The sequence below is a fragment of the Neoarius graeffei genome, chromosome 9 (genome assembly GCF_027579695.1).
Source record: "Neoarius graeffei isolate fNeoGra1 chromosome 9, fNeoGra1.pri, whole genome shotgun sequence".
In the NCBI taxonomy this organism is placed as follows: domain Eukaryota; kingdom Metazoa; phylum Chordata; class Actinopteri; order Siluriformes; family Ariidae; genus Neoarius; species Neoarius graeffei.
Window position 1 is genome coordinate 4,938,268 of NC_083577.1, and position 14,430 is coordinate 4,952,697.

Here is a 14,430-nt window from a genome sequence, read left to right on the forward strand (position 1 = left end):
GATGAGAGAGGCCATAGATGAATACCTCATCTATGAGGAATATCTCATAGATGAGGTATTCCTCAACTATGAGAGACAAAATGAGAAAAAAAAATCCAGAAAATCACATTGTCTGATTTTTAAAGAATTTATTTGCAAATTATGGTGGAAAATAAGTATTTGGTCAATAACAAAAGTTCATCTCAATACTTTGTTATATACCCTTTGTTGGCAATGACAGAGGTCAAACGTTTTCTGTAAGTCTTCACAAGGTTTTCACACACTGTTGCTGGTATTTTGGCCCATTCCTCCATACAGATCTCCTCTAGAGCAGTGATGTTTTGGGGCTGTCGCTGGGCAACACGGACTTTCAACTCCCTCCAAAGATTTTCTATGGGGTTGAGATCTGGAGACTGGCTAGGCCACTCCAGGACCTTGAAATGCTTCTTACGAAGCCACTCCTTCGTTGCCCGGGCGGTGTGTTTGGGATCATTGTCATGCTGAAAGACCCAGCCATGTTTCATCTTCAATGCCCTTGCTGATGGAAGGAGGTTTTCACTCAAAATCTCACGATACATGGCCCCATTCATTCTTTCCTTTACACGGATCAGTCGTCCTGGTCCCTTTGCAGAAAAACAGCCCCAAAGCATGATGTTTCCACCCCCATGCTTCACAGTAGGTATGGTGTTCTTTGGATGCAACTTAGCATTCTTTCTCCTCCAAACACGACAAGTTGAGTTTTTACCAAAAAGTAATATTTTGGTTTCATCTGACCATATGACATTCTCCCAATCCTCTTCTGGATCATCCAAATGCTCTCTAGCAAACTTCAGATGGGCCTGGACATGTACTGGCTTAAGCAGGGGGACACGTCTGGCACTGCAGGATTTGAGTCCCTGGCGGCGTAGTGTGTTACTGATGGTAGCCTTTGTTACTTTGGTCCCAGCTCTCTGCAGGTCATTCACTAGGTCCCCCCGAGTGGTTCTGGGATTTTTGCTCACCGTTCTTGTGATCATTTTGACCCCAAGGGGGGAGATCTTGCGTGGAGCCCCAGATCGAGGGAGATTATCAGTGGTCTTGTATGTCTTCCATTTTCTAATAATTGCTCCCACAGTTGATTTCTTCACACCAAGCTGCTTACCTATTGCAGATTCAGTCTTCCCAGCCTGGTGCAGGTCTACAATTTTGTTCCTGGTGTCCTTTGACAGCTCTTTGGTCTTGGCCATAGTGGAGTTTGGAGTGTGACTGTTTGAGGTTGTGGACAGGTGTCTTTTATACTGATAACGAGTTCAAACAGGTGCCATTAATACAGGTAACGAGTGGAGGACAGAGGAGCCTCTTAAAGAAGTTGTTACAGGTCTGTGAGAGCCAGAAATCTTGCTTGTTTGTAGGTGACCAAATACTTATTTTACCGAGGAATTTACCAATTAATTCATTAAAAATCCTACAGTGTGATTTCCTGGATTCTTTCCCCCGCATTCTGTCTCTCATAGTTGAAGTGTACCTATGATGAAAATTACAGGCCTCTCTCATCTTTTTAAGTGGGAGAACTTGCACAATTGGTGGCTGACTAAATACTTTTTTGCCCCACTGTATGTGCGATATACGAGAAGAAAATCAAACAATGTAAGCATACTCTCAAGGAGAAAAAGTGGCTCCTATAAAGTCCAATTACAAATGTTAACTTTATCTTAAATGATCTTCTGACAGGGATTTACCCCAAACCCCAATTTAGTAACTTTTTCCTGAAACAGAAAATGTGCATCGTAAATGAGATCTGCTGGTTTGTATTGTTCAGCTTTTCCTAAACCCATGAAATGGCTGAGGGCTTCATTTACGATCTTCTGCTGCTGACAAGCCAGCAGGAGTCACAATGCATTACAGATGCTGAATTCTTCCAAACTTACTCAGGCCATAAATCCTGCTCAGCTCCACAAGGAACGCAGTAAGTCACTGCAGTCAAACTCGGAACATCATTCAAACAAAAAATCTTTTTCTGTCACAGGACAAAATAGTTTGATAAAGTGCGTTTAATTTGTTCGACTGTTACACGTCTGACGAATCATGTATACATGATATACGTATGCAATATCCTACTCGTAGACAGTATTTATAATAAATAAGCCTGTGTAACTACTCATGTACAGTATGTTACCTAACGTATCATAAGTTCCCCACAGTACTGTAAGAAAAAAATTATTTAATGATATATATACATAGCTTGTGCTCGGGTGTGTCCTTTGTGTTATAAATTATTATACCTAAAAGGAGAAGGCTTTTTTTTCCCCCTTCTTAACCCACATGTAGACCTTTAGCCAAGAGCAAGTTTGGTGTCTTTCTTTAGTTTCTGTATGTGTGTAATAATTTAATGACACATTTTATTTATTTTATTTTATTAAAATGTAGCCTAAGATGTAGATCTATGTAAGATGTAGCCTCAAATTTACCTACCTTAAGCTTTTACGGATTTGTTTCAGTAAAACATTACAATGTTTCTTGGTTTGTTCATTTGTTTGTTTGTCTGTTCTACACACCTTCAAATACCAAGTCCAGCCCTTAAAAGTATGGGGTGCCATGTGTCACCGGGCACATTTTGTGGACGAAATGCATTTCGTCCATCACAGAATGCATTTTGTCATCACAAAATGCATTTCGTCGGACGAAATGCATTTCGTCCATCATGAAATGCATTTCGTCCCACGAAATGCAGCATTTCGTCCATCACAGAATGCATTTCGTCCCACGAAATGCATTTCGTCCATCACAGAGTGCATTTTGTACATCACAGAATGCATTTCGTCCATCACAGAATGCATTTTGTCGGACAAAATGCATTTCATCCATCACAAAATGCATTTCATCCATCACAAAATGCATTTCGTCCCACGAAATGCATTTCATCCATCACGGAATGCATTTTGTCCCACGAAATGCATTTCCTCATCACGAAATGCATTTCGTCCCACAAAATGCATTTCGTCCATCACAGAATGCGTTTCGTCCATCACAGAATGCATTTCGTCGGACGAAATGCATTTTGTGATGGACGAAATGCATTCTGTGATGGACGAAATGCATTTCGTGATCTACCATACTGCATTCTGTGGACAAAATGCATTTCGTGATGGACGAAATTCATTTCGTGATGGACAAAATGCATTTTGTGGGACGAAATGCATTTCGTGGGACGAAATGCATTTTGTGATGGATGAAATGCATTCTGTGATTGACGAAATTCATTTCGTGATCTACCATACTGCATTCTCTGGACGAAATTCATTTCGTGATGGACGAAATTCATTTCGTGATGGACGAAATGCATTTCGTCCCATGAAATGCCTTTCGTGATGGACGAAATGCATTTTGTGATGGACGAAATGCATTCTGTGATTGACAAAATTCATTTCGTGATCTACCATACTGCATTCTGTGGATGAAATGCATTTCGTGATGGACGAAATTCATTTCGTGATGGACGAAATGCATTCTGTGATTGACAAAATTCATTTCGTGATCTACCATACTGCATTCTGTGGACGAAATTCATTTCATGATGGACGAAATTCATTTCGTGATGGACGAAATGCATTTCGTGATGGACAAAATGCATTTCATGATGGACAAAATGCATTTCATCTGACGAAATGCATTCTGTGATGGACGAAATGCATTTCATCCACGAAATGGGCCAGGTGACACATGGCACCCCATATAAAAGTGACTCAGCCGTATTCACCAAGCTGGGCAAATATTTTAGGAACACCTGTACGTTCGTGCAATTTTCCAAACAGCCAACCATGTTTCAGCAGTGCAATACATTAAATCATGAAGATACAGGCCAAGAGCTTCAGATCATGTTTACTTCAAATATCAGAAATGTAAAGTCAGTGACTTTACATTTAATCTCCTGTGGTTTTCACACACAACAGTCTCTGGAGAGTTTAGACAGGATGGCGCAGAAAACAAAAAACATTCAGTGAGCAGAAGTTCTGCGAGCGGAAATGCCTCGTTCTGGAGAGAGGTTTGTTTCCCAAGGCCAAAGCCGTTCTCATATGAAGTATGGACAATGTCCGGAGTTGCCTTTCACACATGTAGCACACAACAGGAGATTAGCCCTGTCAGATGCATTCCCGCTTAAATACTTGGAAATACTTTGTTACCTCACCTGCGACGGAGTCATTGGGGTGAGGGATTGTAATCAGTGCGGTTTGTTTGTTTGTGTGCCTGTCTGTTAACAATCAAGTGTCTAGACGGTCACACCGATTGACTTCAAATTTTCAGGGTAGGTGGGCAATGGTCCGTAGATTACCTGATTAAATTTTGGGGCTAACCGGGTCAAGGTCACCAGAAAGGCCAATCTTTTGGTCAAAATAACATATCTTCCATTATAACTCAAAAACGGTTGCCGATAGACAGATGTTTACTCTTATAAGCATATAGGAACTCCCATATGGCCTTTCATTTGGCACCATGATCTTTGACCTTGAGTGAGCTTAAAAGGCAAACTGAAGGTCACGGATTTTCAGAGGGCTGTAACTTGAAAACGGTTGATGGTAGACAGATATTTACCATTATCAACGTATATGAAGTGCCATACAGGCTTTCATTTGACACCATGACCTTTGAACTTGAGTTATCTTGAAAGGTCAAACTGAAGGTCATGGGTTTTCAAAGGGCTATAACTTTAAAATCGTTCATGATAGCCAGATATTTACGGTACCATTATCAACATATAAGAAGTCCCATATGGGCTTTCAGTTGCCGCCATGACCTTTGACCTTGAATGACTTTGAAATGTCAAACTCAAGGTCATGGATTTTCATAGGACTATAACCTGACAGCTGATGATTGAGAAATATTACCATTATCAACATACAGGTATAAAATCAGTGCTGCCGGGCGAGGTTTGTTTCGCCTGGAAACAGTTGATTGGTTTAGAGCATGCAGGAGGTGGGACATGACGCCAAAAAAATATGTGGTGGAAATCAGTGTTTTGTTTATAGCATGTCGAAGAGGTCGGATAAGACTACCGATTCTGTAATGTCATTGATATTAATACTACTGGTATTAAATGACTCTTCTTCTTCACTCTTGAATGCTTGTATTCTTCCAGTTCAGCACCGGTCACATGATAGAAACATCAACACGCCAACTTGCTCACTGTGAATTCTCCGGGACAACGATGCGCTCTATTTACACATGGACTCAACTGAACTTTACACAGAATTTCTACTCGGGAGCTGGCAAGGTAAACATTTGCAGGGGCATTTGCATTCTCACAAACAGCTCCTCTGGTTAAAGTCTAGATAAGCTCAGGGCTGCAGAGCGTGTCTGAAAGTGGCTCAAGACCGCTGACAGGAACTCAAATAACCACTCATTACAATCATGGTGAGCAGAAAAGCAATGCACAATAAATATTACAGTGGAGAGCAGAAGACCACAGAGTGTTCCTCTCCTGCCAAAATCTTTATTATACAGTACAGCTCCTCTATTATCTCATCTCATCTTGTTATCTCTAGCCGCTTTATCCTGTTCTACAGGGTCACAGGCGGGCTGGATCCTATCCCAGCTGACTACGGGTGAAAGGCGGGGTACACCCTGGACAAGTCGCCAGGTCATCACAGGGCTGACATATAGACACAGACAACCATTCACACCTACGGTCAATTTAGAGTCACCAGTTAACCTAACCTGCATGTCTTTGGACTGTGGGGGAAACCGGAGCACCCGGAGGAAACCCCCGCGGACACGGGGAGAACATGCAAACTCCACACAGAAAGGCCCTCGCCGGCCACGGGGCTCGAACCCGGACCTTCTTGCTGTGAGGCGACAGCGCTAGTGCAGCCTAATAGCTTTAATAGTCTACGTAATTTCATAACTTCTGAACCTTAGATCTTTTTGGACACGCCCCCTTCATGTGCTCTAGCTCAGAGATCAACATCGAAGCACTGTGTCTTCCCCAATGGCGTGTGATGAAGTTGTAGCCTGAGGAGAATGGAGGAGAGGAGAGGAGAGGAGAGAAGGAAAGGAAGAGGAGGAGGAGATAAGATGAGAGGAGAGGGGGAGGATGGGAAGAGGAAGAAGAGGAGGAGGAAGAGAGAGAGGGAGGAGGGGAAGAGGAAGCAGGAAGGAGAGGAGGAGGAAGAGAAAGAGGAGAAGGGAAGAGGAGGAGGAGGGAGGAAAGGGTTAGGAGGAGGAGATAAGATGAGAAGAAGGGGAGGGGGAGAGGAAAGAGGAAGGAGAGGAAGAGGAAGGAAGAAGAGGGGAGGGGGAGGAGGAGGAGGAGGAGGTCGCGCGCGCAACAGCAGCAGCAGCAGCAGATGTTCGGGCTCAGAGCGCAACAGGCGCGCGGACACACACACACACACACACACACACACACTGGCGCGCGCTGAAAACTTTCAGAAGAAATTATTAAATGAAGATTTTACTCCACAACCATTTTTTTTAAACTGTCGGTGCGTCTTTTGATCCGAGACACGAACTTTTAAACAGAAAAAGGATAAAAACTGGGGATGATGACTCCGCAGGGGCCGAACCGGAGGAGCCCCCGGTGGCGCGTGTGCGCGCTGCTGTGTGCGCTCGGCTGCCTGCTGAACCCCGCCGGCTGCTATAATTTAGACCTGGAGAGCCCGGTGCGCTTTGGAGGACCCAACGCCTCTTTATTCGGGTACTCAGTTCTGCTTCATCAGCACCAGCAGAGCGCGTGGTGAGTGTGCACAGGTCTGGGCTCAGAGTCACAGTTCGGGTCGGGTTCATATCGGGTCTGATGGACCGCGCGTCAAAGGGTCTGGGGCTCTGAAAATAGTCCTGTGTGTTCATCTGAAGGATGTGTAGGTGCAAAAAAAAAAAAAAGAAGAAGTCATTAAAAAGCCTAAAGTTCTCATGCATGATCATGATCCTTTTTATTTATTTGACTATGAATGGACCCAGGAGTAGATCTGCCAAGGTTCTCTATCCAATTTAAAGAGTGTATGGAATTATACTTCATGGAAATCTGCTGGCAGCTGCAGTAGTAACTTTACCTCAACATAATAAACCTTACTTCATGATGATCAATCAGGGTTTTTTTCGACAGTCTCAGAAATAGAGGTACAGTAGGAGTCCAGGTCTACACTAATGTACCCCCTCAGGATCATTACTGGACCTCAAGGTAACCTTTTTAGGGCCAAAAAGATACGCTCCTTAGCAGTATTTAAAGGGTACAAATAAGTATCTTAGAGGGTCCTGATCCAGTGACAAACCGGTGTAACCACTAAAGCTGCTTTATTTTCAGAGAGTAATTAACATTACAAGTTTTGCTAAACTCCTTTAGAGCGCCCTTTATTTCAAAAGGGAAACTATTTTCATCCTACTTTGCTTTTTATCTCATGTGTACCGGTAAACGTACCGGTATAATACTGAAATAAAATGCACCGTATGCAACAAAAGGTTATATAAATTCCATTAATGCACACTTGATTGTGTCATATGATGATATTTGTGTGTTCGAGGAACGCACGTAACCTGGATTGCTGTATCGTTTTTAGGTTGATCGTTGGAGCACCAGTTGCTGACTCCAAGTTTTACTCCAATGTTCAAAATCCTGGCGCCATTTACAAGTGCAGTATTTCAAGTAACAAGTGTGAGCAGGTTGAAACAGGTATGTGATCTTCTCCAAGCTTTGCTTCCATTTCCGTGCACGCACTAGTCAGTGAACGGACCCTTTTCAGAAAATTGCTTTTCAAAATAGAGCTACAGACTTGCAAGTTTATTAGAATAAGAATAAGAAAAAGTGGTGTTGCTTTTAACAATAATCAGCATCTCAAAATATCTTTACGTGAATTCTGAGGAACCTTGAGAGGAACCAAGAATCAAAAGTGGAAACCCGTTTCCGGTTTGTGGAGAGGACAGGGGAGCTATTTGGCCTGTCTTGACTCCCCGTCTTGACTCCCTGTCTTGGCTTGTTTTTCCACCCTGAAATTTCCGATACACAGAGTTCTGTCGCTGTGCGTGCTCTCTTGCTCAGCGTGTAAACATCAAATCTCTGGAGCTCTGAACATCTCCATTCAATCATCAAATTCACATGGTTTAGAAGCAGGTCAGATTGAGTGGCCACTTCTTCCCTTTGTGTACACGCTGAACAAATGAGGCATGAGTGAAGTGGGCTAGTCGAGAGAGCTGGGCACATTTCTCTTCCTGTCCTTATGAAACACGGCTAACTTGCTTTTCCCAAATAAGGGAAATGAGACTGCTATTGTTCCAGGTCAGACAGGAGTTGGACAGGAAGTGGAAGACATCCTTTATCCATTAGGGTTTTTTTTTTTTTTCAGAATCAGGACTGGGCAGGATTTTTTACAGTGGCTGCGTGTCAATGAAAAGAAATGTCTTCCAGTGAGGACAGATGAACGATTTATACTAGGTTCTGGGTGGAAAAGCAGGATGTCAGCCAGACCGTCTAGCACAAGTCTGACATGTGTTACTGTAATGATGCACTTGAGGGAATACCGTACAGAGGTCACGATGTAGGAAATCACTTCTGACTCAACTTGTGACTCAATATATGGATACCGTAAAGATCTGTGTTTCACACACAAAAAAAAGTTTTCACCTCTTGCTTCAGTGGATCTCACTGGATCTCGATGCTGTAGATTTGTACCTCATTAACTGCTGCTGTAATCATAAACAGTTATTCCGCGAAATCGAGTCATACATGAGCCGATAGCCGACGAGGCACGTAGCACTGAGATTGAGTGGAATAAGTGTTTTATTCTATCCACATTCACTGGAGTTTGAAAAATAGAGCATTTTTATTGTTGTTTTTTGCAAATTCAATAAGTAAAAACTTTAAACAAAATGTCCGATAAAATAATTTCCGCTTAGAATGTAAACAAACCGGTGAAATGGCAGGAGCAATTTGTGGAAAATGCAATAATAATAAAAATTCTTGAAAAATTGTTAAAAAGATACGTTCTTACCATCAAATTCTTTTATTCCAGATTTTGTTGCTTTTTTCGTAATTTTGGGGGTTTTGTTTTCGAGTAGTTTTTATTTCATCCTCAGTTGCTTCAGTAACACACTCCACCATTTTCTTCCTCTTCTTCTTCTTCTTTTGGGTTTTTTGGTTGGTTTGGTGGCAAACCAACTTAAAGGTGCATTACCACCACCAACTGGGCTGGAGTGGTGACTTGATGCGTCCACCATTTTGTTTTTCTCTACTCATGGTATATGAGCTGATATCCTAGTCTGGCTGTTAAGCAACAACAACAACAAAAAACAACAACAACAACAACATGGACTTGTTTGTTTTGTGATAGAAGCATGAAATTTGGCGCACTAGCTCAAGTTGATGTATATACCCTACCGTTCAAAAGTTTGGGGTCACTTTGAAATGTCCTTATTTTTGAAAGAAAAGCACTGTTCTTTTCAATGAAGATCACTTTAAACTAATCAGAAATCCACTCTATACATTGCTAATGTGGTAAATGACTATTCTAGCTGCAAATGTCTGATTTTTGGTGCAATATCTCCATAGGTGTATAGAGGCCCATTTCCAGCAACTCTCACTCCAGTGTTCTAATGGTACAATGTGTTTGCTCATTGCCTCAGAAGGCTAATGGATGATTAGAAAACCCTTGTACAATCATGTTAGCACAGCTGAAAACAGTTGCGCTCTTTAGAGAAGCTATAAAACTGACCTTCCTTTGAGCAGATTGAGTTTCTGGAGCATCACATTTTGTGAAAAGTGTGACTTTTCATGGAAAACACAAAATTGTCTGGGTGACCCCAAACTTTTGAACGGTAGTGTAATAATTCTAGATATGGGGGCATTTGATTCATTGTGGTTGCAAGAACGTGTGTTCGGGTCGATGTAAATGTATGACAGCTAATCTTCAGTGTACAGCGTTATGCTTCTGTGGTGGGGATTGGAATCAGTAATGACAAGAGAGGTATTTATTCAATATTTAGATATCACATGATCATATGAATCCATATTAACAGCTAAAACTTTGAACTGCAAAAATGCTCTTCTGGCAGCCTTTTGATTTACTTAATACTGTATCCCTATGTCATGTGACTTGTCATGTGAGTAATCACGCGATATCTTTGAGAACAAGAAATTCTCTATTTGCGAGGTGGACATTCAATCAATTTGTCATTTTTGTGTCAGCAATCTTATAAAAAAATACCTTGAAAATGAAAGAAAATTCGTTTAGCCTCGTTTTCATGTTGGGTCGATTTTGCGCATGCGTATTCCAGGGTTTAGAAGCCGAATTTGAAATGCCCCATACTGTATCTAAAATTATTATTATTATATATAGCAACTTCAGCTAGTGTGCCAAATTTCATACTTCTATCACAAAGTGAACAATTTCTCACCTTAACAGCCCGACTAGTCGTAGAGTAGCCAATCAGAGCGCGCGATTGCTCATATCCAGTGAATGTGGATAGAATAATAAACAATGTTCATCCCAGGATGGTTAAAACGTTCATATTGAACATCCTTTTAACACACTTACTGTATATACTCTGAGTAAGGAATAAAAATAATCTACGCCAAGTTGTGAAAGTTCTGCGAGACTAGTTAGTTCCTGTTATCACTTTTTATGTAATAACAGCGATAAACACTACAACTCGGGAGTTTTTCCACTCTAATCTCACCTCTGGCTTGTTCCTCTCTCCCGCATCTCCATAACCTACATCCAGAGCTCAGTTTAAAACTGCTTTGTTGAAATCGATATCAAGAAATTGACCTGCACTGAAATGAGTTCACTTCCTGTGAATTTGAGTTTTGCTGCATTATTTCAGACCTCTCACCACAAGCTGCTGAAGCATCAAAGCAAACATACTTTGAATGTTAGTTTTTCATAACCAGAGGAACCTTGAAACTTGGAAGGTGTGAAAACTATAAAAATGTCATACAGCATGGTTTTCAGTTCACTTCTGCTCACTTCTTCCTTGCGCAGCACATGCTCAAACTGCCAGTTTGCTAAAACACTGTTTACACTTTGTCACTGTCATTGAATATGTGTCTGAATCTCATTGGTGTTACATTGAATATACAAATTAGCTCCGAGCAATGATGAGCAGCTGCCTTTTTATTTCTCAGATCGGGCTGATCTGTGGAAAATGTCTCGATGCAGCAAGTTTTTTTAAAAAGAAGAAGCAATTCTGCATCGCCTTTGAAATGCCCTTCAACTCATTTCATGTTCTTTTGTATCTGTTTGACATTATCACTAATAAGCATTTTTGAAATTTGAATCCAATTTTAGCACAATTTGGAGGATGACACCTAACCCCTAACTTCCTTTTGAGACAAATCAGCTTTTTTTTTTTTTTTGGGCTTGTCAGTGCTGACTCGGCATGTCCTCCGTTTCCGTATTACTGTACAGCATGGACATTTACTCATCTCATCTCATTATCTCTAGCCGCTTTATCCTTCAACAGGGTCGCAGGCAAGCTGGATCCTATCCCAGCTGACTACGGGCGAAAGGCGGGGTACACCCTGGACAAGTCGCCAGGTCATCACAGGGCTTGGACATTTACTCTTGTATAAAATGTCTCTCAGACCTCCTGAGTGATCATTGTATTTATATGTCCTGGATGCATTTTTATGTGGATAATCCCAATCTCAATCATACCGAAGATCAGTGGCGAACCGTTACTGTTAAAGCCGGGACTTGAGCTCAGCCAAACCTTAGCCAGCCACACCAGAAAAGCAACAGGGTAAAGGATTTTGTAAGGGATTAGCGTCAGGCTGCCAGGTCGCTCCGTTGATGTTGATTTTAAAAAAGAACTCAGTAAATTACACAGGGAAATGAATCTGTAAGTCTGAGTGAAAAATACTGTGGAAGAAGAGTCTTGAGATAGAAATCTTAATTTCTCGGTTGTTAGCCTGTGCTACTATCTCTCGATAGCACTGGCTTTAGCATTCGCTAACACTACTGATGAACGACTCGCCGTTAAGCTAGCGTTGGCCTTCGAGAACACCGAGGGCGATACATTTTTAGTCCCTCCCACTATAAATAAAAAAAATCTGATTGGTTAATTAATTAATCTGTCACTTCTTACATAAACATACACCGCTATGGCCTTCTGTCCCAGCGATGAAGTCCTAACCAATGAGTGAGCAGCTCTAAACTCTTCTCAGCCTAGAGACAACAAACAAAACAATCTCATTGGAGAACTCGATTTTAATGTTTTCAGGACAGTAATTTCTGTCCTTTCATTTCTGAAGCACATTTGATCGAAAATGAGGCTGAATTAGAATTCGGAGAGAATAATTATAATGAAAGAAATTAAATATAACATTTGAAATGCTGATGTGTTTGGGCTTCTCTGAAGGTCTAGAAGGCCCTGACGGTTCCCCTCTGCTGAAGATACATGAGTTGGCCAAGTGTAAACGGGGTCTGATGATCAGAACACTAAACTGTGCTGTAGATTGGGAGATTTTTTTTTCCTGATATGACTATTCGATTCAGCTTTATTTTATTATCCTGAACAATAGCCATTTTCACAAAGTTGCTTTACACGAATCAGGGTCTTGATCTATATCCCTAATGAGCAAACCGGATGAGACACGAGCAACCTGAGAAACCTCTGAAACCTTCAGAGGAATGTAACTTAACCCATGTTCTTCTGGGGGATGATTAACCCGAGCTGCTTCGGAAATGTCTTGTTTAGTCCTCGGAGAATTTTGGAACTTTTAGTTTGCTGGAATTTTTACCTGACGCAGGCAAAATATAAGTTTGGTATCTGAAGTGAGTTACTCTTGTTTTTCCTGGAGCTTACTGCTAGTGAAGGTTTGACTTAGCTAATGATAATCTAATAATAACATGCCGATGCGAACATCAATGAAGCAATGAAGCGGAGACATCGTTGCTGGAAACCATGTTTACATTTTCATTCTATGTGCATCGTTTGGAAATATTTTTATATCGCATTCATATGTAACTGTAAAATTTACAGTATGGACAGGAAGCATGAAAATGGAGGCCAGTGTTGTATGACGTCTGGGTATAATGGTGTTATAAGCTATCCTGGGCTCTAATACTCGTACTGTATGGATATTTGTGGTTGTAACACTTTTGTGTTTGGATTTTGCACAGGTGTGGAGCAGTGTGGGAAAACATGCCAACCTGAAAGCGATAACCAGTGGCTCGGAGTCAGTCTTTCCCGAAGGCCATCCAATGGTGATGTACTGGTACGACTCCCAGTTCCCTTTTAGTATAATGGGCCACTACAGTATATAAGGTCACCAAGCTAATATATAATCATATCCCATGTATATTCTCAGAATATTTCCTTGCAGAATATAAATTATTGCCAATCTTTTCCACTTTTAGGATTTATCTTCTATCTGATGTAGTAACATAAAGTACATAATTAAGGACTGCTGTTGTACTTTGAGGGTGCGTTTACATTTGGCTATCAATCTTTTCGTAAAGTTATGCATGAATGCTTTTGCAGGTCAAACTGAACTAAAATACCCACCAGATTTGCAAAAGTTTCAGTACTTCACGTCTTACTTCAACATAGAGCACCAGTCAAAAGTTTGTACACCCACCAAAAACAAAATAGTTTTGATAATTTAGCTTCTTCAACGTATCCAGTGTTTACCTTCATGACGCTTTGTACACTATTGTCATTCTCTTAACCAGCTTCACGAGGGAGTCACCTGGAATGCTTTTCAGTTAACAGCTGTGCCTCGTCAAAAGTTAATTAGTGGACGAGCTTCTTGCCTTCTTAATGCATTTAAGATCAAACAGTAAATAGTAAATACAACCCCGATTCCAAAAAAGATGGGACAAAGTACAAATTGTAAATAAAAACGGAATGCAATAATTTACAAATCTCAAAAACTGATATTGTATTCACAATAGAACATAGACAACATATCAAATGTCGAAAGTGAGACATTTTGAAATTTCATGCCAAATATTGGCTCATTTGAAATTTCATGACAGCAGCACATCTCAAAAAAGTTGGGACAGGGGCAATAAGAGGCTGGAAAAGTTAAAGGTACAAAAAAGGAACAGCTGGAGGACCAAATTGCAACTCATTAGGTCAATTGGCAATAGGTCATTAACATGACTGGGTATAAAAAGAGCATCTTGGAGTGGCAGCGGCTCTCAGAAGTAAAGATGGGAAGAGGATCACCAATCCCCCTAATTCTGCGCCAACAAATAGTGGAGCAATATCAGAAAGGAGTTCAACAGTGTAAAATTGCAAAGAGTTTGAACATATCATCATCTACAGTGCATAATATCATCAAAAGATTCAGAGAATCTGGAAGAATCTCTGTGCGTAAGGGTCAAGGCCGGAAAACCATACTGGGTGCCCATGATCTTCGGGCCCTTAGACGGCACTGCATCACATACAGGCATGCTTCTGTATTGGAAATCACAAAATGGGCTCAGGAATATTTCCAGAGAACATTATCTGTGAACACAATTCACCGTGCCATCCGCC

At 41.2% G+C, this 14,430-nt stretch overlaps 1 protein-coding gene across 1 annotated transcript in view; it reads left to right on the forward strand.

The window, feature by feature from the left end:
• The first annotated feature begins 6,261 nt into the window (after nucleotides 1-6,261).
• The window catches only part of itga4 (integrin alpha 4), a 106,638-nt gene continuing 98,469 nt past the window's right edge, over nucleotides 6,262-14,430 (forward strand). Inside the window, exons 1-3 of the mRNA XM_060928965.1 lie at nucleotides 6,262-6,688; nucleotides 7,509-7,621; nucleotides 13,068-13,162. Of these exons, the coding sequence (XP_060784948.1) occupies nucleotides 6,495-6,688; nucleotides 7,509-7,621; nucleotides 13,068-13,162 (402 nt within the window). The 5' untranslated portion in view covers nucleotides 6,262-6,494. The remainder of the gene's footprint in view (nucleotides 6,689-7,508; nucleotides 7,622-13,067; nucleotides 13,163-14,430) is intronic.